We start from the raw sequence: 25,715 nt of genomic DNA on the forward strand, positions 1-25,715 counted from the left end.
AGGCACCACCATGAGAAACTCAGTACTTAGGGAAATAACCAGAGATGAATATTGACAGAGGCCAAACACACACACACACACACACACACACACACACACACATGTTAGTAGTGTGGATTGGTTTTCCTCAAAGTAAGAAGAATGGGAGGCAGCCTGGTGTTACAGACAGAACTCTAGACTCAGAGACGGGTAGACTGAGCTCTGATTTGGAATCATCAGCTTCTTAGCTGTGCAGTTTAAAACATGTACCTTTGACATCCTTCAGCTTCAATTTCCTTGTGTGTAAAATGGGGGTAAAAGTAACATTTGCCCTCCAGAGTTATTTCTAGGATCAATTAGATTAATAGCAGCAGCACTAATAAAAACTTCCATTTGATAAGTAAGGCACACAGAGTCACATATGATATTCCTTCAAATGCTCCAAGGTAAATATTATTCATCCCCTTTTAGATGAGGAAGCTGAGGAAAGGAATATTAAGCAGATCCCAAGGTCATTCAAATAAAAAATGGTAAGGACACTTTTTGAATCCACGTTTGCCAATTCCAAGGTCTGTGCTTTTCCCACTGAATTCAAAAGAGAAGAGAATAGAAAGTAAGAGATCTAGAGAGAAAGGAACGCACACACACGTACATACATGCACGCATGCACGCACGCACGCAATGACAGACACACAAAAGCAGGCAGGTGCCTGGACCTAATTTGGTCAGTTGGCACTGAACCCACGGTGTGGCAAAGAAACAGATCCGGGAGGAATTGCTAATATGGTTATTCTTAGCACTCACAGTTGTGAGTCGTCCTTGCCAAACAGGCCCTGACGTTTGTGCAGATTGCTTGGGAAAGGCAAAAAGAAGCGTATTTCATAGAAAAGGGTGGACCAGAAGAAGGGGGGATGGGGCAAGGAATGTAGTTAAGCTGCTGGATCTGGAAAATCACAGGACACATTCATGCATTTGTTAATTCAGCCAGCCAGTCATGTCCCAGCCACAAATTTTATATTTTCATTACAAATTTATTGAACCTAATAGGTGCCAGGCATTTCTCCAGGGCCTCTACAATGTTACCTCACTCCTGCGACATATTTTTTTTTAAATTTTTATTGGAGTATAGTTGATTTACAATGTTGTGTTAGTTTCTGCTCAACAAAGTGAATCAGTTATAAATATATATATATCTCCACTCTTTTTAAAATTCTTCTCCCATATAGGTCATTACAGAGTACTGAGTAGAGTTCCTGCAACATATCTTAAAATAGTATCCCTTGTTCCTGCCCTAGCCAGCTTGCCCCTGGAAATTGTGAAAATCAGAGATGCTGCTGAGATAAGCCATGAATCCACACAGGGGAAATGACCATTCTTGGGTAGACAGGGTAAAGGTTTTCTTCTTTTAAATGAAGCTATTGTCTGACTTGTTTCCCAGGCAGGGCCGCCATGTTGCACAGCTCCAGGAGCAACATCTAAATAGGGTACAGTTATTCACAGAATTATCTGTGTTTGTGTATGTACACGTACACAAGCATATATACATAGGCACACTCAATTGTCCAATTATATTGTATATACAAAATATACAATAATATATATACCATATATGGTATATATGGATAGACATATAATTATGCATAGCATGAATTTTTTTTTTTTTTTTTTTTTTTGCTATGTAAATTTTGTCCCCTGGAATAGTACAACTCAGAGGCCCTAGCCAGGCGCAGTCCTGTTCTTAGGCAATTCAAGTGTTTTTCATTTAATGGTCATAGAACCTCTGTGAAATAACTATTCCCTTTGTACAGATGTGGAAATTGAGGAGGCTTGCCAAGATTAAGTGATTTGTTCCAGGGTCACACAGTTACTCAGTGGCTGGGCTAGGATTTAATCCATGCTTGTTTGACTCCAAAATCCAGACCTCTGACTCCCATTCAAGTTCATGTCTTATGTGAGCAACTGACAGAGAGGGAAGTTTTTCAATATTAGTCAGACCTAAAGGATCTTTGAGTTTTAGGAGCAACTGTCCACCACGTTCATTCAAGAAGCACTGATCTTATTGGATCAAAAAGAAATCCAACATTGAGATTGGGTTTGATGCATAAATTCCCAATGAATTAATGAAGAATTTTTTTTTTAAAGAAAGGAAGAAAAGATAAGCAAATTATTAAATTAAAAGTAAATAGCTGCTTTTAATCTTTAACCACAATTCTTCTTTAAAATTTTAAGTAACAAAGAAAAACGGGAAGCATTTTATGACTTTGTTCTTTTCCCCTGCTGCCTAGCTTGATACCAAATTGTTATATCTCTGGGGAGAGAAATAATTTTTTGAAATTTCAACACTTTAAACCTCTTTTGTTCAGACTGAAACACCCCTAACTCAACTTTGAAGCAAGAGCAAGGATACATAAAGGCTTGTGGAATTCTGTGGCAATCTGTTTTAGCTAGACTTTGATCACAATTTGAGGTGGGAAAGATAGAAAGCGTAGAAACACAATTGCCAGGAGCAAATATGGGTCTGGCACTACAGGGAAACCTCTATTTGGGGAGAGGGAGCAAGGCTTTGAAACAGCTTTATTTGGAAATAACTCTTTTGCTAACCTGGAACACCAGTGGCCTGTCTATAGCCATGCTTCCTTTTCTGGGACATCTAGTGATGGATTCTTCAATGTTTCTTCTATGACGTGGACCTCGCAAGGGTATTAGCATTTCATCTTCCCATCGAAGGATCTCTAGCCTCATGACAACTTACTTTCATGGAATCTATTCTTTTTTTATTTAATTTTTTATTGAAGTGTAGTTAATTTACAATGTTGTGTTAGTTTCAAGTGTACAGCAAAGTGATTCAGATACGTATATATATCAGAATATATATATATATTCTTTTTCAGATGCTTTTCCATTAAGAGTTATTACAAGATACTGAGTATGGTTCCCTGTGCTATACAGTAGGCCCTTGTTTTTGCCTATTTTATATGTAGTAGTGTGTATATGTTAATCCTAAAATGCTAATTTATCTCTCTTCCCCACCCGCCCCCACTATTCCCTTTGGTAACCATAAGTTTGTTTTCTATGTCTGTTGAGTCTATTTCTGTTTTGTAAATAAGCTCATTTGAATCATTTTTTTTTTTTTAGATCCCACATATAAGTGATATCTTATGATATTTCTCTGTCTGACTTACTTCACTTGATATGGTAATCTCTAGGTCCGTCCATGTTGCTGAAAATGGCATTATTTCATTCTTTTTTTATAGACATCCCTTAAAAAACTAAAAATTAGGTTACCATATGACTCTGCAGTCTCATTCCTGGGCATATATCCAGAGAAAACTCTAATTCAAAAAGACACATGCACCCCAATGTTCATAGCAGCACTATTTACAATAGCCAAGACATGGAAGGAACTTAAATATCCATGGACAGACGAATGGATAAAGAAGATGTGGTGTATATATACAGTATACTACTCAGCAATGGGATTTATTCTTGATTGTCATTGTGAAATCCTAGAACAAACACTGAGCTAGAAGTCACAGCACTCGGGTTCTGGTCCAGCCTCAACACTTTCCAGCTCTGTTGCCTTGGGAAATTCAGTTCACCTCTTTGACCCTCACCTCCCTCCCTCAGTAAAATCTAGGTTTTAGTTATAGACATTTCACTAATCCCAGTGGGATCTGGGGCACATCTCTCTCCTTCCTTAGCCCTCAGTTTCTTTACTTCTGAAAGAAGAGGGTCTCCCTGGAGCATCCATTCTCAGTGAGGACAGTAATACTTCCAAAGGGATGAAATTGATTCTTGGGAAGTACGGGGAGGGGGGCACAAAAAATCTTACTCCCTTTATGTACAACAAAAGCACAGTACATAAACAGATATACAGTATATCTGTGGTATTAAAAGTTTATGGGTGGGGGAGTGATTAGAGGAAAAAAGGTCTAAAAAGGTTCTTTCGTGTGTGATAATAAAAAAAATTAAAAGTTGAGAGGGACTTCCCTGGCGGTCCAGTGGTTAAGACTCCGCGCTCCCAATGCAGTGAGTACAGGTTCGGGTTTGATCCCTGGTCAGGGAGCTAAGATCCCACAAGCCGCGTGGCATGGCCATACACAAAAAAAAAAAAAAAAAAAAAAATTGAGAAACTCTGGAGTAGAGGAACTCAGAGTTTTCTAACAGTTTAGAATTAAACCTGTAACTTAGCATCATACAATTCTGATCTATTGTATGATTGTTCCAAGAAAATTCTGATCTTAACCAAGTTTCTGTCTTCCTTAGACCTTAAAAAACAGTATTTTCATGTACAATAAACAAAAGGAAAGAGGTAACCCTCTTTCAGTTAGCCACTGGACTATCGTAGCGTTTTCTTAGTGTCCTTCTTCTCCTTGTCATATGTATCTCATTCACATACTTCAGCAAGATTACGTATTCATTGCAGCCAAGCCGCCATTCCCTCTGCCCATCCAGTGGTGTTGGGAGTACTTGGAACCAGGTCAGGCAGCAGACTGGGCACCTGTGGAATGAATGAAAATAGCTTAGTTCAGATGAGGGTTTTTATCCTGGACTCCACTAACCCCCAAGGGGTCCATGGATAGAACTCTATTTCAGTTACTGGTTTCCTTTGTAATACTATGCATTATGTTTTATACATTTCAAAACTTTCTTCTGAGAAGTGATCCATGGGGACCAATGACACAAAATAAAGGTTAATAAAGGAGCAAATGCCAGGCTTAAGAGATAGTTGCTGTCAAAAAAGAAGTAATACATCAGTTTGCTAGGGCTGCCATAACAAAGTACCACAGACTATGTGGCTTAAACAACAGACATTTATTTCCTCACAGTTCTGGAGGCTGGAAGTCTGAGATCAAGGTGTTGGCAGGGTTTCTTTTGAGGACCCCTCTCCTTGGCTTGTCGATGGCTATCTTATGGCCATCTTCTCCTTGGTCTTCACACGGTCTTCCCTCTGTGTGTGCTTGTATCCTAATCGCTTCTTCATGGAAGGACACCAGCCATATTGGACCCACCCTGATGACTTCATTTAACCATAATTACCTCTTAAAAGATCCTTTCAACAAGTACAGTCATATTCTGAGGTACTGGGCATTAGGATTTCAACAAATGAATTTTGGGGTGGACACAAGTCAGCCCATAACAGATCGAGAGAGTACAGAGAAATAGGTTGAAGTTGATCCAAGGAAAAAAGAAAGAAATGGCAGAAGGGAAAAGAGCTGGAAGGAGAAAGTTAGGTTAAGGCATCGAGGTAAGTGGCAGATTCCTCTCTCAGAGATGTCTATAAGAGAACCGCCCCCCAACGCTGCGACCCTAGAGAGCCGTTGCTCTCTCCCAGAGGCTGAGCACCTCCAGCTACCCACACTGGCTCTGCTCCCTCTCCCAAACCCTCAAACTGTTGTTTTTAACCTCGTTTTTGCAGAGTTTGATCACTCCTTAAACAGCGTTCAGTCAATGGCTGGTGGTAGAATGTATTCATTCTACATTCTGTGGGGCTCTGTGGATTGGGGGGTTGGGGGGAGAGGTAGGAGTGGGTGCATTCTTCAGGGGTCTTTTGGGCTGAAGGTAGATATACTCCTTACTTCTGCTTCATCACACTTTGTTTTTCCTCCTGTGTCCCAGAAAGACGTTTCTACCAGGTCCAAGTCAGATGGGATCCTCATGGGGAAACATGATGTAACAGAAAGAAGGAAGCCTGTAATTATTTTGCACCCAAAGAAAGAGGGAACAGAAGAGAGAGCAGAATACGTTGGGCTAAAAAAATTCCCTGAGCTTCCTATGTGAAGACCATCTTTCAGCCATACAGTCCTTCCCTCCTCTGCTCCCCATTCACCACTGTGACCAGAGCCTTCTTTTGAAATTTTCTATCCATGGTTTTCAGAGGTCTGTGTCATGATTTGAGGTGTAATGAAAGAGATTTGCACGGCTGTCTGGCTCTCCAGGCGGTTTTGTCTGATGCTACCTCCTTCCGTGGTATTTTTAGTTCTCATCTGTAGCTCTCTGCGTCTTTGGGGGCTGATGTGCCTCTGGCTTTTCCGACTCCACTACGGAGTGTCCTGAGCTCCCCAGCTCACCCCGATCTATGCCACACAGTTACAGAAGCAGGCTTATAATCAATGTAATTGAAGATCAGAGTTAATGAGTACCTCCGTGCCCAGGCGGTCCCCTGAGCAATGCCGCACTTCAGATGCAAAATAAGGAAGCGATTGGGCTGAACTGAAAATCCATTTGGCTAATTAGATGATGTATATTCCCACAGCCAGTGAGAGAAAAATATGTATATATTTTAAAATAAGGAAACATGACATTTTGAAGTTGAGATTTTGGCAAAGATTCATTCCGGAGTCATTGCACTCTGAGGAAATTGACTTGAGCACAAAAGAAGACTCTCAGAGCACCCAGAAAAAGGGAATGCATTTGATCCAAAGTCAAGAAAATAAAACAGGGGTCCGCTGGAAAACTAGAGATATATGAGACACATGGAATAAGGCATTTTTATTCCTTTCCCGTGTAAATATTTATTCTCGAAGTACTGGTAGAATTTACCCAGGGAGAACTGCTTGCTACTCTTTGGCTTATTACACTTTCTCTCTCCCTTCCCCCATCCTCATTCAACACACACATGCACACATACACAACACACACACACATCTTCTGAACCTCCACTATACTCTAAGCACTGTGGTGATGGCACAGTTACATAAGGCACGGTCTTTGCCTTCAAGAAATACACAATCTAGATGGGAGAGTAAGAAAAAGGGGATTAAAAACACTCATGCTTTGCCTTAGATTTGCCACTTTGAACTTCCTTCCTTCCTTCCTGGACTACAGGTTTTCAGTGGACGGACACCATATTTTGCTCATCCAGAGTATAGGAACAGGGCATGGCACATAGTAGGTGCTTTATTTGTTAAATGAACAAATGTATGAATGAATGGATGAATCTGTAACCGGGCATATATAGCTGTTAGTTGAGTGGGATACCTTGTACGTATTAGAGAGATTAAGAGGCATATGAGCCGGTCTGAAGCCGAGGCTTAAGGGGCAAATTCCGCCTCAGCTTTTGCCTAGTTTGTTGTTCTTTTTTGCATTCTTCAAGGTCTAGCTTAAAGACCGACTCTTTAATGATTCCTCTCCGATCCCCCTTTTTCCTTCCCCTTATATCCACCTAATGCCCATCCCTTTCAGGCAGTTCTTACAACACTCTAGGATGTATTATATCTACCTGTGCATACGTTTGATCTCCCTCATTATTCTACAAATTTCTTGATGGAGTCAGTCTGTTTTTCAATCTTTATGTCTATTTCTTACTCAAGGAGCAGTTTAATAACTGTTGGCTGAATGAACACATGGATTAAGCCTTGATTAGATTTTGCAGTTACTTCCTTTCACTCTCTGATGTGGCAGCTGCCTGCCACACACCTTTGCCCATTCACACGGAGTCCCTCTGGCATCTCTAATCATCCACATCACAAGCCCATGGGGTGAACAAGAGCTCAGGAGCCACGATAGCAAAGTTCAAGTTTTGCTTTGGAACTAGGGAGACTCTGAAGGGCTAGTCTTGTGTTCTGGCTCCCACAGGCTGAAAAAAACTAAACTTTGGGATCAATGAGGAAGCATTTCTGCTTCCCAATTCCATCATAAAGTAAGCTGAACTTTCCTCTAGTCAAGCATGGAACTTTGATTTCATTATTTCATTCAACAGATAGTCACCAAGCTCCTAGTATGCGCAAAGCCTTTTTACTGAGAGCTGGATTGAAACGGAGTAATGAACAAATCATGACTTCTTCCCTGCAGGAGATCACAACCTATCAGAGAAAGCAAAAGCCCTTCAACACTATAGGAGCACGCTGAAGGGGGATGCACAGACTCCCAGAGGAGGAGTAGAAAGACCAAGGAAGGCAACTCTGCCTGATACCCAACCAAAGCTCCAATTCTCAAGACAGTCTGGAATAATGGCAGGTCCCAGCTTTGAATGCTGAAAAACCTGGGTTCAGTTTCCACTTTGGCCACTTACTAGTTGTGCAAGTTTGGCTAAGTCAACATCTCTCTGAACTTCATGTTGTCCTTCTGTAAAAGCAGGGACATACCTGTGCTGCAAGGCTCTTGTAAGTATTAAGTGAGCATTCATCCCAGGATCTGGACCAGAGAGTGCGTTCAAAGGATGGTAACTTCCTTGTGCCATTCAACCAACAGTACACCTTGGCGTAGTGTCTTTTTAAAGAAGCTGAGGATAACCTGCTCTTGAGTGAGTCACTTCCAATGAGAATCATATTTCTCATGTTTGAAAAGATCTGTTAACCAGTATTGCATTCAGAGCTTCCAAGCTCATAAGAAATCCAAATAGTAATCAAAATAGCTCCAGCAAGTTGAGATTCCCCCATGTGCCAGGGACTTCACGTACTATAGTGGATGTTGTAATGCTGCTTCCAAATCTCTCATTAGAACAGGGGCACTCATTCCCCCAGCCGCCTGGAATGTTGACGGTTGACCACTCTCTCTTGAGTCTTCCTTGGAGAAATGCCCTCCATTAAAAGGGACCACTTCATCCAAGTTTATGTCCCTTCCCCAGGGATGTCTTACAGCCTATGACTGGCTGTGTGGGGATACGAAGACCTGACACCCTTATCTTGATTTGGAACAACTCTGAAGGACCATCTCAGTTCCAGGGCTTCCCTTGGGATCAGCTGAGGGCTTTGCTACAACGGCATGGCGATCTACCTTCTCCCTCTGCCCAGTCCCACTTTGCTCATGCCCTCACAAGAGAACACCCCAAAAAACCTCCTGCATGCCAGTCTCTGCCATTGAGTCTGATTTCTGGTGAACCTGACCTAAGACAAATGTGTTGTCTCATTAAATCTTTATCTTTTTTTAACCCTGTGAAGGAGAAATCGGTATCCACAGCTTTCATAGGATATAACTGAGGATTTGTTTTCTTGTCCGTTTACAGAGCTGGTGGGTAGCGGAGTGAAGATCTGAATACATATCTTGCTGACTCTATTCTCTTTATCCCTGTGCTGTGTAGCTTTCCTAAAGTAGTGGGATTAGCCAAACTCAGCCCTGGGACATAATTCAATATCCATCCCTCAGTCTTTAGTGAGAATAAATACAAGAATTATCCACTTAAACAGCATGACTGTGCTTTTTAAAAGAAAAATCTGTAGTTGATACTGACGTTCGGTGCCTTGCACAAGGACCCATGTGACATGTTTCTGCTCGGGCTTAGTTCCAGAGGGGAAAATATGGCTTTGGAGATCGATTTGCATATCTCCCCTTGCCAGAAATTTAAAATATGGAATCCAACAGACTTCTTCTTTTTTTGCTTTAGCTGCCAAGGATTTTAAGGCCAACTTCAAATGTGGTCATTTCCTTTTCGCCCAGCCCAATGCTATCTACTCCTAATGCTTTTCACGTAGAGTCCTCTTTCATCCTCACCAAAACCATATTGTCCGCTGTGCTTTTATTTAGGAACTCATTCTATACGATGATATAAATCATAACATGTGTATGACTTAGAGAAGATAACATTGCCTGCCATGCCCATATCCTTTCCAGGGAATCTTAGATCCTCAGGGCAGCCAGGTAGGGTCTGATGTGGCCCTGCCTCTCTGACCGTTGCCCATTGGACCACAGCTGGGTACCAGAGGCAAGACGAACCCGACCATTGGTTAGCCAGCAGGGTCTGATGGGACCTGACAGAGAGGTTGCTGTCAAACCCACAGGATGTCTATCAATTGAGTCCCTCTTTGGAAAATTTCAATTGCATACATGGAAAGATTTTGTTGCTTGATAGTGAGGTAGAGAGAAGCAGATGTAGGGAGAGAAGCCAAGTCATGCTAATTTTGAAACAATTTAAGATCTTCTGCTGAGGTCTCTAGATCTGCCATAAATCTAGAACCACTCTCCAAGTCCAGCTTTGTGAAACCTGGTCCTATTTGAACTCTTTTTTCCCCCCATTTCCCTCTGTGAAATTCTACCTTCACTATGTTGCTACATATATACACTCACCATTTACACCCAATATGCAGCCACCCTCAGTGGGCTCCTGCTCCTTGACCCCAAAGAATATATGTAATATATATATGTGTATATATATATGTAACCCATATATGGCCGTGTAAGTGTATATGTGTGTGTGTGTGTGTGGGGGTCTTTTGTTTGGCCTACACAAGCTTTCAAGAACAAATTTAAACCATCATTTCCAAATTGGTTGATTACAATAAAAATCTAAATTTTCAGCCCCTCCTGATGAAAACCTGAAGTCCTTGCACCACTTACCTTTAGACCCATCTGGCAAGAGCTGGCTAGAGCTGAGTTGCAGCTGCTCCATTTTGATAGAGCCTGTACTACCCAGTTCACCCCAAACTCCGTCTTTCCTTCTTATATACCAACATTAAGGCATCTTCCATTGCATGAGTGCTGCTTTTCTTTTAGAGATGCTCCAGATTTCTTTGAATCCATCTCTCTTTCTTTCTCACCCTCTCTTTCTCTATCTCTCATACAATAAAACAAAACAAAATGCAACCTAGGCCAGGGGACCAGGACGCTATTTCCCTTTTACTCAGCCAGTGTTTCCGAGGGATATAATCTGCCTTCCCCCTGTGGGGTATTAGTGACCCCTGTTCCAAGGGGGATGCCTGGGTGACAGAAACAAAAGCTTTTTTTATATTTTAAATTTGAATATTTAATCATTCTTTACTAGGACAAATGAGACACTGGCTAAGCACTTTATCTACATGAATTTATTTCATTTTCACAACAGTGAGGTGGGTTCCGTTCCTATTCCTATTTACAGATGATGTAGCCAAGGCCCAGAGGCATTGAGTGACTTGTCCAAAGTCCATGGCTGGTAAAAGTGGATCCAGGATTTGAACCCAAGTCTCTCTCAGTCCTAAGGGCCTGACTCTTAAGCACTAGACTGAACTGCCTCTCATGTCTGACTTGCCTGTCTCCACTGGCTGCTGACACCATGACTGGCACGTTGTAAATGCTCTGTGAATGTGTGTAGCTAAGCGAGAACAGAGGACCTGGGGTGGTGGGGCAGATGGCTTGTATGCACCTGTCTCTGTTCCTGCCCTGCAGCATCAATGGCAAGACACCTGTACCCTAAAATCGTGGAGAAAGTAGCTCTCTCTCTTTCCCCACAGGGAGCAGCTTTGTGGTGAGTGAAGGGAGCTACCTGGACATCTCCGACTGGTTGAACCCGGCCAAGCTGTCCCTGTATTACCAGATCAACGCCACCTCCCCATGGGTGAGGGACCTCTGCGGACAGAGGACCACGGATGCCTGTGAGCAGCTCTGTGACCCAGAAACCGGTGAGCCATGAGCAGGGCTGGGGATAGAGGGAGAGAGGGTGTCGGCTGGAAGATGGTCGGCACTCCTTCTGCCTGAAGAATCATGGCTTCTGAGTGATTGACAAGGGGCTTTATGTAAAGGTCCATCAATCCCACTGGTGGTTAAACTATGTGCTGCCGTTGCCTGACAACAAAGCAAATTCTTATAAAACCACAGCATCTCAGAAAGGACCACAGAGAACATCTAGTCCAATTTCAGCAAAGCAAAGCGTCTGAATGTCACCAGACGTGCCTGAGCTTAGATCCTATCTATCAATACCTTTTACTAGCTGGGTATTCTTTATCATTTTTTTTTCATCTTTATTGAGATATAATTGACATATAACATTGTATAAGTTTAAGGTGTACAATGTGATGATTTAATACACATATAAATGATTACAGCAATAAGGTTCATTAACACTTCCATCACCTTACCTTTTTTGTGTATGTGGTGATAACATTTAAGATCTACTCTCTTAGGAGTTCTCCACATATAACACCACATGGTTAACTGTTCACCATTCTGTACATTAGATCCCCAGAACTTTTTCACCTTAACTGGGGAGATGTTGGCTATAGGATACAAACTAGCTGGGCATTCTTTAGCAAGATACTTTCTCTCTCTGAGTACTAGAGAATGAAAGTAGCATCTAACTCACAAACCTGTTGTTAGGATTAAATGAGATAATGTATGGAAATCTCCTAGTATTCTCATTTAGTCATTCATTTGGCAGATATTTATTGAGTAGCTGGGCACTTTTCTAGGCATTGGTGACATAGCAGTGAACAAAAAAGGCAAAATCTCTGTCCTAATTAAGTTTATATTCTACAGAGACATTAAATTTGCACTGCCTGAGAAGGTAGCCACTAGCCACCTGTGGCTGTTTAAATTTAAGTTAATTAAAATTAAATAAAAGTAAACATTTCCTCAGCCATGTTAGCCACATTTTAAGTGCTCCATAGCTAATGTGTCCAGTGGCTACCTCTTGGAGGACTCGGGACATTACCATCATTGCAGAAAGTTCTGTGGGACAGTACTGCAATAGACAAACAGGTAAATGTGGATATACTGTGTCAGGGTATGATAAATGCTGGGGGGAGAGCACGAAGCATAAGGGATGCTGAGCTGGGAGTAGGGGTGGAGTCGTTATTACAGAAAGGGTGGTCAGGGAAGGCTTCTCCAAGGTGGTAACATTTGAGCCGGCACTTTAAGATGGAGACGGTGGAAGCCATGCTGACATCTGGGGGGAAAGCATTCTAGGCAGAGAGAATAGCAAGGGACAGCCTCTGCAGCAGAAGCACAGGAAGATCCCATTGATTCAGTACTAGCGGGGAGACCAGTATGGTTGGAGGGGAGAGAGAGAGAAGTTAGGATGCAAACTTGAAAAGAAGCTTGGGAAGGGGGTGGTGATGGGGGGAGGTTGGAAGGCCTTATATAGGAAGAGGACTTTGGATGTTACTCTGAGTGAGATGAGAAGTCATTGGAGGATTCTGAGCAAAGGAGCAACATGATCCGACCTACATTTTAACAGGACCACTCTGACTGCTGTGTGACAAATCAACTTAGAGGGCGTTCAAGGGCACTGTTTTTCCAATGTAGACAGGAGTTGGTAGTGGCTGGGAACACAGGGATTAGGGGAGAAGATGGTGATAAGTGATCAAATTCTGGATATATTTAGAGTGTAGACTTGACAGAACTTGTTATTGGATATGGAAGATGAGAAATAAAGAGGAGTCAAAGATGATTCCAAATCGTTCAGTCTGAACAGTGACATGACGGACGTATCATTTATTGAGTCAGAAGCTGCTGTAGGCGGGTCAGGGCTGAGGTGAAGGGGATCAAGACTGCTATTTTGGATATTAGTTCAAAATGACTCCTAAACATCAGGTAGAGATGAAAAATAGGCATTTGAATCCAAAAGTCTTATTCAAAGAAGAGGTCTTAGCTGGAGATAGAAATTTGTGAGTCAACAACATATGGATACTATTAACCCAAAAGACACCATCTTATTTACAGTTATTGCTTAGTAAATGGACAGCATCTTACTCATAGTTGCTGCCCAAGAGTTATTAATGTCCACAAACAGGGAAATAGGAGTTAGAGAGGAGAAAAGCTTACCAAGATCACAAAGCAAGTTAGAAATGAAGCTGGTATTAGAACCCCAGTTCTCCTTCTCCCCCTCCTGTGCTCTTCCCTACAACTCATACTGGTATATTTTTCTCTGCAATTTCACCTGCCTCTCCATTAACAAGATTCTGGCCATCTTGCCTGAAAATCTCACTGTACTGATGCCGCGAGGAAGCCTCTGTAGAGCTGAGGAGACTCAGTGGCCCAGGTCGAGAGTTTGCTTCCTCTACCCAAATTCTCTTCCGCTTCTCCATGGGGCAGCAATTCGGGAGTAAGGAGAGGGATTCTCCAGGCTAACCCCTGTGTCTCTGCAGAATCAGGCAAGGATTAGGCTTTCTAACCATCATTCCCTCCTTATCCTTTAGTTGGGAGCCTATATTTAGACACATTTTTCCAGCCTTTACATAGGCCTACTGGGGAAGCTATTCAGAAAATGTGATGCAACTCTAGTGTACCATTGGACCAGACAGCTGAATCTTCTTTCTCTTAATTAAAACATTTAGACTTTAAGGCACTGACACCCTAAGCAGTATCCCCTTACCCCCAGCACACACACACACACACACACACACACACACACACACACGCACACACACACGCATACACATGCACTCAACTCCTTAGAGTTGAAGATGTTGCTAGAATCCACTGGGTTGACCTTCTCAACTTTATCACTGATGATACTGATACCCAGAGAAGAAAGATAAAAGGAACAAAGTCACACAGCCAGCAGGTGGCAGAGCCAGGATTCAAACCTAGGATCCTGTGCTCCTAACCAATGCTTCTCAAGCCCTCAGTAGGTCTAGAGTGAGGCCTAAGATTCTACTTCCCTAAAAGGCTGTCAGCTCTTGCTGATATTTCTGACCCAAGTACCACCCTTGGTACAGCAAGGCTCTAACCTCTTCTTCCCAAATAGTCCTCTCATGTTCTAAACAAACAGCGAGAGGCCCAGTCGCCATGTTTGTTAATTCATTATTTATCTTGACAAAATCACGCTCACTTTTATCACTTTATCTTCTGCCTCTATTTGTCACATACCGTGGGCTCTAGGTACACTGATACCTGCACTTCCCTGAAGGCACCATGCCTTTTCATGCCTGCATCCCTTTCACGGGCTGTTTTCCTCCCCCTTGAAATGTCTTTCTCCTCCTTTTACTTGGAGACCAGAGGCTCTTTTTACTTCCATTTCATTAAGCCCAAACATCCTTCCTCTCAGAGGCATTCATGACTCACCACCCCGAGCCCTGACCAAATTCAGGGGTCCTCCTCTCTGCTCTCATAGCCTCCGTGCCTCCCTGCATTATAGCCCTTGTCCCTGGGCAGTCATTGTTCTTTCCTGGTCTGGATCTATCACCAGACTGTAAGCTTTGCTAGGGGCTGGAGACGGGGATTCAAAGCATGTGTCTTGCCCATCTGTGTATCTTTAAAACTTATCATTGTACTGACATGTAATTCATTCACAAAAAAAAAAAAATGAAAGGGGGAAGGAGGGAGAGAGGGAAGGAGGGAGGAAGGCAGGACATTTCCCTTCCCATGCTCCTTGAAAAAATTTGATTCACCAATTTTCAGCTTCTTCCTCCATATCCACTTACATATAAACTCAGATTAAATATTTTCCAGCACTAGAGAAATTGGGTCACCAAGAGCTGTCCAGTAGCCAGACCAGCTAGAGAGTCTCACCCTCCCATTCAGCTACATACATTCCCAAGGACGTTCCCCTTTGCATTCTCCTCTCTGCTCACATTCATAATACTCCCACCCCCCAAACACCCTATGCAGAGTTTTACCTTCTGACTAGAGTTCAGGCTCTTCCCTCTACCTGAAATTTCTTCTATCCTTTTATTGTCTGCTTTCCAAAATTCTATTTTCTTAATTACCTCTCATTTCCTCTCTGTAGAATGGATGACTTCTACAGTATCACCAGAGTTTTCTGTTGACTAAAAATTTGATTAAAACATGAGTTATTATTTGGAAACTACAACACTAAAATGTAAGCTCCTTCAAGCTTACTACTGTATCTTATTTATCCTTCAGCAGAGCACCTTGCTCTTACAAATCACAAGACGTAAATGGATGGGGTGATCTACAGATAAGGAGTGGAAATAGGAACATAAGTTCCCTGAATATATTTTCATGGGGCTTGACTCAAACCCACTATGTAAAATTTATTTCAATTTGTTAAATCTGTTCAAGCAAGATTTTCTTAATTCCACAAATGCATTAAGTCTTGTGTGTTCAGTGCTATGGGAAATCACAGACAAACTGGACAATGTTCCTGCCTTCATGGATTTCACATTTTTGCAGGGATAAAAATAATACGCTCCTCTACAGCTATTATAAAAGACACAATGTAGAATAAATCAAGAACAGGCATTTATAGAGTACCTCATGCCTGGAGAAAAGGGAGAAATGTATTCTAGATGGGAATTTCAGGAGATCCATCATGGAAAAGATGACCTTTTAGCTGAGCCTTGTAGAATCAGTAGGGAGTATGAATAAAAGGTGCTTGAGCAGAGGAATCTTGATGATGGAGAAAGAGAGGAAGTAAGTCTAGAGTGATTCCCGGCACCGGAGAGCAGCATAGCTGGGCTGGCCTCTGGAGAATGTGCTGCACATGAGGTAGAGGAAGAGAACTAGGGGAGTGGAAGGAGATAAGGCTGGAAAGGTGGGGTGAAGAGAGAAAGATGAGCATCTGACGATTCTGGGAACCACCAGGGATTTTAGTAAGGCTACATCGGCCACTGAAAAAGGGAAACTTGCCTTCTATCTGTCCAGTTGTTTTAGGGAACATCTAACTGCCCAAGGGAATAGCTGGGTGTTCTCTCCTCAGCCTTCCGCCAAGAATTAGAATTTGGGGAAGTCATGGAAAAACTAAACCCCCAAGCCCTGTACATATTCAGATCTTAGATCTGACAAAAGTGGCTTAGCTTCCCTTAAATGAGCCCTTCCTTCTGTGGGTGGGATCTGTAGGGCTGAACCAAGTCATGGAGTCCCAGTTCTGAGCATCATGCCTTAATGCTTTGTTGGATGTGTCAGCAAGAAGGATCATTCTTCCCAACTGACCAGAAAGGAGAAGGAAACTGGGGAGATAGTGTTGCTGAAGAATAGATAATTGTCGTGATGTGTGAAGGAGCCTGGTCAAGTTTTCCTGACTCTGTGCCATAGCCCAGCTCAGGTGTGTTTTTCCAGGGATTTCAGTAGTTAGTACCACCTGCAGGGCTGATTATGGAATTGATTCCAGAGTGTGCTGGAGCTGGCTTGTATGGAGTTAAAATCTGAGTTTATATATAGGCGGATATAGAGGAAGAAACTGAATGTTGGTGAACACGATGTTTTCAAGGAGCATAGGGAGGGAAATCTCCTTCCTTTCTCTCTCCCTCCCTCCCTCCCTCCCTTTCTTCCTCCTTTCATTATTTTCTGTGAACTCATGAGAGTCGATTGTTACCATCTCATCCCAGCTCTTTGTTCAGTTCTGTCATGCAGGTAGCTTGGAAATTGGCTGTGATGAGAATATTTATACCCAACAAAATTGGTAAATGTTACAAATCATGGCTTATTTTCTTTGGAAAGCCAATCGTTAAACATTTACCATCATAACAGTGGATGGGATGAGAACAAACTAATCAAGGACCAAGGCAAAGAAGAGTCTCAGTGATGGCTCAGAGAAGGCTTGAAAATGTTGCAGGAGGGCGGCATTACGCTCCCTTCCAGAATAAACTACCATTACCCTTCAGCTCTCTGAAGGCAGGAAGTGAACATCCAAGGACTACGTGCTGTGGTCCGATCAAATGCGGCACCGCACAGTCCAAATGATCAGGCCTTGACCTTAAGAATGGGGAGAGTGACATGGGTAAAGGGGATCAACTCTATGGTGATGGGTGGAAACTCAGTTTTTGGTGGTGAGCATGTTGGAGTGTGTACAGAAGTAGAAATGCAATGTGCACATGAAATGTACAGTGTTACAAACCAGTTACCTCAGTACAAGTAATTTAGAAAATGTCATCATGGGTGAATCTTAGTGTGAGACAGCTTTAGTAAATTTCTGCAGATGGGTGGTATCACGTTAAATTCTGTATACAAGATCATTGACAGTATGGCCCCAAACCACATGAGGCAGGTAACTGCAGAACACTAGCTCATTTCGTCACTAATTCTTTCACCTATTCGTTTATTCATTCAAGCCTTTAGTGAACCAGAGCAGAATTGGAATATCCTTTGGAATCCTACAGAACTAGGTTCAAATGCTTGCCTTTCTGTTTACTGACTTTGACAGGTCATTTAACAGATCCAAGCCTCATTTTTACATATACAAAAAGAGGCAGATAATTCCCATTTTGCACAGTTGTTGTGAGAAGAAGATGAAAAATCACATTTAAAATGCAGTTGGTATGGTACCTAATTTATGGTGGGTACGCAAAACATAGTGTCTACTGCTATTTTATAATCAGTTATTTAGTCCGTAGTGTCTTCACTTCATTAATTTAATAAACATTTCAATTAATTTAATAACTATTTTATGAAATACCTTTAGTTCAGCAATGCACAACTGTGTTAGATTATGTGAGAAGAAAGTAAGATACAGCCTCTGGCCTCTAAGACCTGACCACCTAATGAAGAAACTTTCAGTAACCTGGATGTTTCCATCTGCTGGCTTTTCATTTAGTCCTTGTGTGACTTTTAAACGTGTACAATGAAAAAAGTCATAGGCTCTCAATCCTACTGCCGGCTTTGCCACAGATTTGTCATTTGACCTTGGGTATGTCATGTATTGTGAACTTCATATTCCTTCTTTTCAACAAGGAGATTAGTGGAAACATAATTTTAATGCAAGAAATGTCCCTAGCGATCATCTAGTCTGATCTATTGAAGGTCACGGAGGCTAAGCAGGTTGCCTGGTGTCACTCAGTCAATTAGTGGCAAGATACGAATTACAACCCTGAATAATTCCTAAGATATTTTCCAGCTTAAAATTCATGTTTCTATGACCTTTTAAGCACGAATAACTTAGAACATAAGTATGATTGAAACAATTTGTAAATGGCATTTAAAGCAGATTGGATTTTCTTTTCAAGTTGATAGAGATGTCAGTCATGTTTGCCATCATATGCAGTTTATTTTCATGTCTTCAGCAGACACTTTTCATTTGCAATTGGATATGAAATGAGAATACAAAGTGTGTAGTTATGTCCTATGTATGTCTTATAATGTACTAAATGTTTCCAGTTGTTTATAGATTGTTTCTGTTATTTGCTGATCCCTGTATTATTAACGTTTAAAGGGACACAAGGACTTTATGAAGTTGCAAAGACCAAGAATTCACAGAGAATAAGAATGTCTCTGCCTTGAAGGGGATTGTAGCATGGGTGGTTTCTAGGTAATGTAGTAGATAACATAGGGTTTACGTTGGGTGGTGCTTACTGAGATGTGCAGTTAAATAAGTTGAGATCTATCCAAAGAGAGCCAACTTTCTGGCAGACCAGAGAGGAGAAATTTATATATGAGAACATAAGTTTTATAAAGAGTTGACCTTTGCTCATTTTGTTTATTGCTGCATATCAGGTACTGAAACAGTTCCTGCATCAATACATCTTTTCTTGAATGAATAAATGAGTGAGTGAATGAATGAGTGAATTAATGAATGCATGAGAAGCAAGTTTCAGTTGCTGAAAGGTCAAGGGTTGGTTAGTGGGTTGGGTGTAGGGTTCTGGTGTCAAGACCAGGAGTAGCCCTAGGGGTGCTGACAATGACATTTCGGCTAAGTGTGTTTTTGCTAAAGATTTTTATCTGGGACAATTAATTCTCTGCTGAAAGTCACCTTCTCCCTTGAGCTCGGTATCACTAGTCTTTCTTGAACTCAGAGTAAGCTCTGTCCTTTATCTGGTTAGGATTGGTCCATGTCCAGCTATGCTGTTACGCCAGTGGACCTCAACTGGGGAAATCAGTCCTTCATAAAGTGAGTCACCGATCCTCAGAACCCATAATGCTCTCCACCTCACCATTCCTTGGTCCCGAACTTTACTGGGAGCTGTATTAAACAAAACTCATCTAAACTGACTGTAAATTAATGAACCCAACGCCTTATTTTTCAGACATACAAGATAATGGAAACAAACTATCCAACACCATTTCCAACAAAAGACGTTCAAACAACAACAGACCAAGATCTTTCTGCTTAAATTCCGTGAAATGAATGTTAATCATAAAAGCACCTTTATCACATCAGACTGATCCATTTGATGCACTCATTATTTATTTATAGCAGATGAGGATGTTAGACAGTGACCAAATATAGCTTACAGTTAAGAGAAGGATGGTAGAATTTGAGTGAGATATCAAGAGGTACATGAATACAGGAACAGCATCTACTGTTTATTATGTACTTGTTGTGTACCAGGTATCATGCTGAGACTGATTTAGTAACTCTCTTGGTCTTCATGACAACGCATCTAGGTGGTTATTATTGCTTGCGTTTTCCATACTAGAAGCTGTGTCTTCAAGTAACTGATTGACATTCTCAGGGTCATATATTTACTAAGTGTCTCAGCTGGGATTTGGACCCAGACTGAGTGAAGAGCTACTGTATTGAGAGTGAGTGTGTGAGAGGGTTTGCTTAGCACTGAGAAGAGAGAGACATTCTGGCATTCTCCCTCTGTTAGGTATTTGCTGAGAATTCTCAGAGGCAGGCATAAATCCTTTGGACAAAGAATTTGCAGAATAAGTTGACTTGGAAAAAAATAAAAGGACCCGATTGGGTTGGGGATGAGGGAAACATGCAGAACCAGAGAGGTGAAACTGGGACAGCACTTATGAGTTGTAGGGAAATCATTTTTTTTAATCTCTGTTTGGGAGTCTGGCTTTATCTGGTTTAAATGTGTTGTAAAATGTTATGTTGTGGAAGAGGGTTGAGGTCCTTGGAAAAGAACAATCTGTGTCAAAGATGAGGTCATAAAATTTCAGAGAGCCCACGACAGCAAGCCACAGGATGGCCTGCTCAAGCGCTGGGAAGGACGGGAAGGTTAGAATGGGCTGCAAAAGAGACTTTGAAAACATTTTCTTATTGAGAACACGCCAGTCCCACTGGAAGCTCAAGGCAGCCTTTACTTCTGAACTTGAAAGAAAGAGGTTGTGAGAACCTCATATTGTAAAGTTGCATGGAGGAAGATAACCTGAGATGCATCTCTGGTAATTATCTCCAGGAGAATTGTACCAACGAGGAAGAGGGCTCTCAGCTTCTAAAACTAGATTTTATCATCCAGAAAATAATCTACTGTCATTTAAATTAGAGTCTGTGTTTAATTTTAGCCAACAAATGTATTACAAAAATATATTTGCCCCCCCCCCAAAATGTTCTGTGTCCTACTATTTAAAAAAAAAAAAATTCAGGAAGCTTCTAAATATATTCTCAATACCTTATGACCAATGGATTATGAATAAACAAAAGTATGGGCAAAAGTATAGATTGCAGATGGGAATGTTATTAGGACACAAAAACCATGTTGTGAAGTGTCCACACTTGTCAAGGGCGAGGCATTTCCAGTAGCCAGTGTGAGAGGTCTTTGCAGGTGTGTTCACTCTGCAGGCTGCAGGCTGCTCTCTACCCACCCCCGCTTCGTATAAGCCCCATTCTTCACTTTCTTCACTCATCCTTGTCCTTCTTGTTTCAGTTTAAATGTCACTTCCTCAAGGACGTTTTTGCTGACCTTCTAGACTCAGTTATTCCTCCATGTTTTAAGCTCCATTTGTGCACTCTACTTTTTTCTTTATAGTAAATACAATGATAATAATAATAATAATGCACATTATATAGCGCAAACTCTGTGTCAGCACTCTTCTAAGCTAGTCACATGTATTATCTCATTTAATCCTCTCAATAACCCTGTGAGGTAGATAGAGTCATATTTTAACTAAACCAAGACACAAACAGATGTATGTACCAACATCTTACGCACTATTAAGGAAAAAATGCTGCCACTAATAACCGTAAGATACTAATAATTACCACATAAGTCCTCATTTTCAGGGATATTGAAATGTGGAAAGTTGTGTGTCTTAGAATTAGTGGAATGCCCTATTACTACCACCATTTCACACGTGAGGAATCTAAATTACGTAAGTTAATGGATTTTCCCAAAGTCACACGTCTAAGAAATGGTAGAGTTTAGACTGGAATTTCAGAAGTCTGGCTTCAGAGTTTATCCTCTTAACCGCTAGCCTACGCTACAATGTATAGTTAATATACATTTATTTGTGTGGTTCTGTGTTCAATTCCTTGTTATCTAAGAGACTGTATGCCATAAAAAGACAAGGATGGTGTCTATATTATTCCCTGCTTTATCCCATTGTACTGATGTTTGATGATGAATAATGGAATGAGTGAATGAAAGAAGAAACATTGGATTTGGAGATAAATTCCATGGGCTTCTCCTAGATCTGCAATTTTTACTCAAGGTGTAACTTTTGACATGGCACGTTGTCTCTGGGCCTCAGTTTCTCTATTTAATATAAGAGGAGCTTACATTAGATTTCTCTAAGTGCTCTCCAGCTCTGAAATTCTGTGTACTGAAAATCTGCACTGAAAGCCAATGCTGTGTCCAACTCTGGCTCTGGAGGATGTAGAAGTAGGATCACTCATGCTTCCTGATTTCTTGAAGGAATATACAAACAGGAAACTGGGACCACCACACATTTCAACTCTTAATAAACATCTTGTAATGGTCAAGAACTTGAGCTCTGGATTCCAGTGGACTTGGATTCAAATTCCAGCCCCTTCATTTTGGACCTGCACAACTTTGGTCACATTCCCGACCCTTTGTTGACCTCTGTTTTTCTCAGTGGTAAATGGTGGTAGATGATATCAACATAACAATCCTCAGAGGATGATTACGTGGATTGAACTAGGTAAAGCGTATTAAGCACTTAGCACAATGCCTGGTACACAACACTTAACAAATGTTAGCTATTATTAGAGCTGTGCTCAAAACATGAATTGAATAAAATGAGTATTGTAGGACTGTTTAAAAAAAAGGCAGTTTACTATGAACCTGAGCAGTCAGGGAAGGCTTCTTGGAGGGGGAGAGACCAGAGTTTGACCATGAAGCAAAAGCATGATTGTGATAGACCTACACTGTCCAACATAGTAGCAAATAGCCATATGTGGCTAAATTAAAATGTGAATTAAGCCACAGTCCCCGTGTTCCAAGTACTCAATAGCCACACGTGGTTAGTGGCTGTGTATTGAAGAGCATTTCTGTGATTGCAGCAAGTTCAGTTAGACAGCTGTGACAGAGAGTGAAGGGTGAAATTATGTTTCATATATATTTTATTTCATTTAAAATATTTATGAGTGACAATGCTGTGCCTTGTGAACCTAGTAATGTGCTAGGAACCAAGATTTAACAGTGAGCAAAACCAGACACATTGCTTGGCCTGGTAGAGCCTGGTCTCGTGCGGGGGTCAGCAAACTACAGCCCACCAGCCAACTGCTGTTTTTCATAAAGTTTTATTGAAACACAGCCATATTCGCTAGTTAACATATTGCCTATGACTATTTATAGCTACAACAGCAGAGTTCAGTAGTCATAACTCTGTGGCTTGCAAAACCTAATATATTTGCCATCTGGCCCTTTAAAGAAAAAAAAAAAAAGCCAACCCCTGGTCTAGTAGACTGATTTAATGCTTTGGCATCTGGGTTAAAGAACTGGGTTTGGTATTTATTCTTTCATTCGTGGATTTGTTCATTTAACATTCAACCGGTATTTATCAAGCACCTAATTTAAGCAGGATGTCAGGCAGTGACAGAATGAAAAGAACAGATAAAAACTGCTGCCATGATGGAGCTCGTATTCTGATAGGGGCATGGGACAGACAGATGATTGGAATATAGGTAGTAATTAATAAATTGTATCCTATGTTAGAAGTTGATGTGTTATTGAAAAAAAGACTACAGGAAGGGGGGCTGTGAATGCGGAAAAGAGGGATGGTTGCACATTTTAGTAGCCTCTTCAAGGTAGGCACCGTTGGGGAGGTGAGGGAGAAACACGCTTTGTGGATATCTGGCGAGAGCAGAGCCCAGGCGGAGGAGATAGCCAGTACAAAGGCTCTGGGAGTGGACTCTGCCTCATATATTTGAGGAAGATCATGGGAGAGAATGTGGCTGGGCTTCGCCGGACACTAGGAGGATATAGGAGATGGGGTCAGAGAGGGACCAGAGGGCCAGAGCCTCTGTAGAGCTTTTTAAGAACATTGGCTTTCAACCTGAATGCAAGGGGGAGCCACAGAACATTCTGAGTAGAGGACTGATGTCATCTAACATATTTTAAGAGAATTACTCTGGCCACTCTGTTGAGAAAAAGTCTATAGGGATAGAGACAAGAGTGGTAGCAGGGAAGCTACTTGGAAGACTGACGGAATAATCCAGACCACAGATGCTGGTGGCTTGGGCCAGGGTGGTAGCAGTGGAGGTGGAAAGAAGTGGTCAGAATCTAGATATTGCATTTCATTCATTGCAGTCATTTAGTGAATGCCAATTATATGTCAGGCATCATGCCCAGTACTGGGGATAGTGAGAAAAAGAAGCTGCCATCTCTGTCCCTTTGAAACTTTCTGTCCAATGAATTGGTTTCAGGCTTTGACGTCAGAGATGAAGAATCCAATTTTTAGGTCCCCCACGTGTGTATGAGCTCCAGGACCAGTTTTCACACTGTCTTTAAAGAAAAGACCCAGGAGAGGATGACTCTGTCTTAGTCTGCTTGGGCTGTCATGACAAAATATCACAGACTGGGTGGTTTGAAAAATAGAAACTTATTTTTCACAGTTCTAGACGCTGGGAGGCCTAACACTGAGGAACACTGACTTAGTTCCTGGTGAGGGTCCTCTTCCTGGATTGCAGATGGCCAGTGTCTCAACTTGTCACTGTGTCCTCACCTGGCCTTTCCTTGGTGTGTGCATACAGAGAGAAAGCAAGATCTCTCTTTCCTCCGCTTCTTATGAGACCACTAACTCCATCACAAGGGTCTCACTCTCATGACCTCATCTAACCCTAATTGCCTCCCAAAGGCCCCATTTCCAAATACCATCACATTGGGGATTAGGGATCTGACATAGAAATTTGCGGGAGACACAAACATTCAATCTGTAATAGACACCCATGACCTAGGATGAGAGAAGAAGGAAAACAGTGACACAAATATGTGATGCAAGTGAGGGGGCTGGACAGAGCTTTCCTGGACACTCTGCCACACAGGGCTGGGAGGAGAGTGAGGTGAGTAAGGAGCCTCAGCACAGAACCTAAGGTGTCATTCTCAGGTGGCAACTTTGAACTTGTACAACCCTGAGTACCCCTTTTTGGGGAGGGAAAGTATTAACTCATGACAGTGGCCTCTCCAGACTTTCTCCTGAGAAGCCTTTATAAAGACTCTCCTGCAGGGGCAAGTTTGGAGGCGGGAGTCCAGAACAAAGAGAGGCAGAGCTGGAGGAACCGTGCCAATCATCTAATCCACCCCTTCCTTCTACAGCTGCTGAGGGTGGGTCATCACCCTTGACCTTGGGTCAGCGCCTTGCCAGAGTCAAGTCAGTGGCAGAGCAGAGGTCTCCTGACGACCCTGCTAAGGCTTGATTTCCCTACCTCTTGAGAACATTTTAAGCAGTCAAAATATTTCATCCTTGGGATGTAGGCCCCTGCCTGCAATTTGACCCAATGCCTTCAGGAGTCTTTTACAATGTGTGCAGGCCGTATCGGCTCCCAGCAATGCTTTTCCAGGCTCATCTTGCATGCTTGCGATCAGATCCACTCATTCATGCAAGGAAGAGTTTCAGTGCTGGGCATCTGGAGCGTGGCGAGTTCCCCATACGCTTCGTTCATGTCTTTCTTCCACAAAGAATGACTGAGCCCCAAGACTGAGTCAGTTCCCAGGGAGGGAAGTGGACCAGACCCTGCCACCACCCTCTCTTCGCTTGTAATCAAGCTGCCCTCATAGTACGCTCAGTTTTGATTTTGGAGAGGCAGTCAGAACAAAATTGTAAGCGTCAAGGCTTTGAAGTCAGGCAGATCTGGGTTAAAATCTTGGTTCTGCCTCTAACTACAGTATTGGTACAGTTTTAGGCAAATTGCTTAATTTTCCCCAAGCCTCAATTTCCTGCTCTTTTCCATCACAGAAGAAGGTATTCATTCACCTTTGCTAGGTTATCGTGACAATTATAATCAGCATAGCAGTATAAAGTACCTGCTACATTATATGGCAAATATACATGTTCAGTAAATGGGCATTATTGAATCA

At 42.0% G+C, this 25,715-nt stretch overlaps 1 protein-coding gene across 5 annotated transcripts in view; it reads left to right on the plus strand.

The window, feature by feature from the left end:
• Window positions 1-25,715, plus strand: part of ASTN2 (astrotactin 2) — a 909,948-nt gene that overhangs the window by 397,844 nt on the left and 486,389 nt on the right. For all 5 annotated transcript variants that reach the window (XM_061200030.1, XM_061200026.1, XM_061200028.1 and 2 more), the window contains exon 7: window positions 11,124-11,291. In XM_061200030.1, coding sequence (XP_061056013.1) covers window positions 11,124-11,291 — 168 coding nt within the window. The remainder of the gene's footprint in view (window positions 1-11,123; window positions 11,292-25,715) is intronic.

This window comes from Eubalaena glacialis, chromosome 9 (genome assembly GCF_028564815.1).
Source record: "Eubalaena glacialis isolate mEubGla1 chromosome 9, mEubGla1.1.hap2.+ XY, whole genome shotgun sequence".
Lineage (NCBI taxonomy): Eukaryota > Metazoa > Chordata > Mammalia > Artiodactyla > Balaenidae > Eubalaena > Eubalaena glacialis.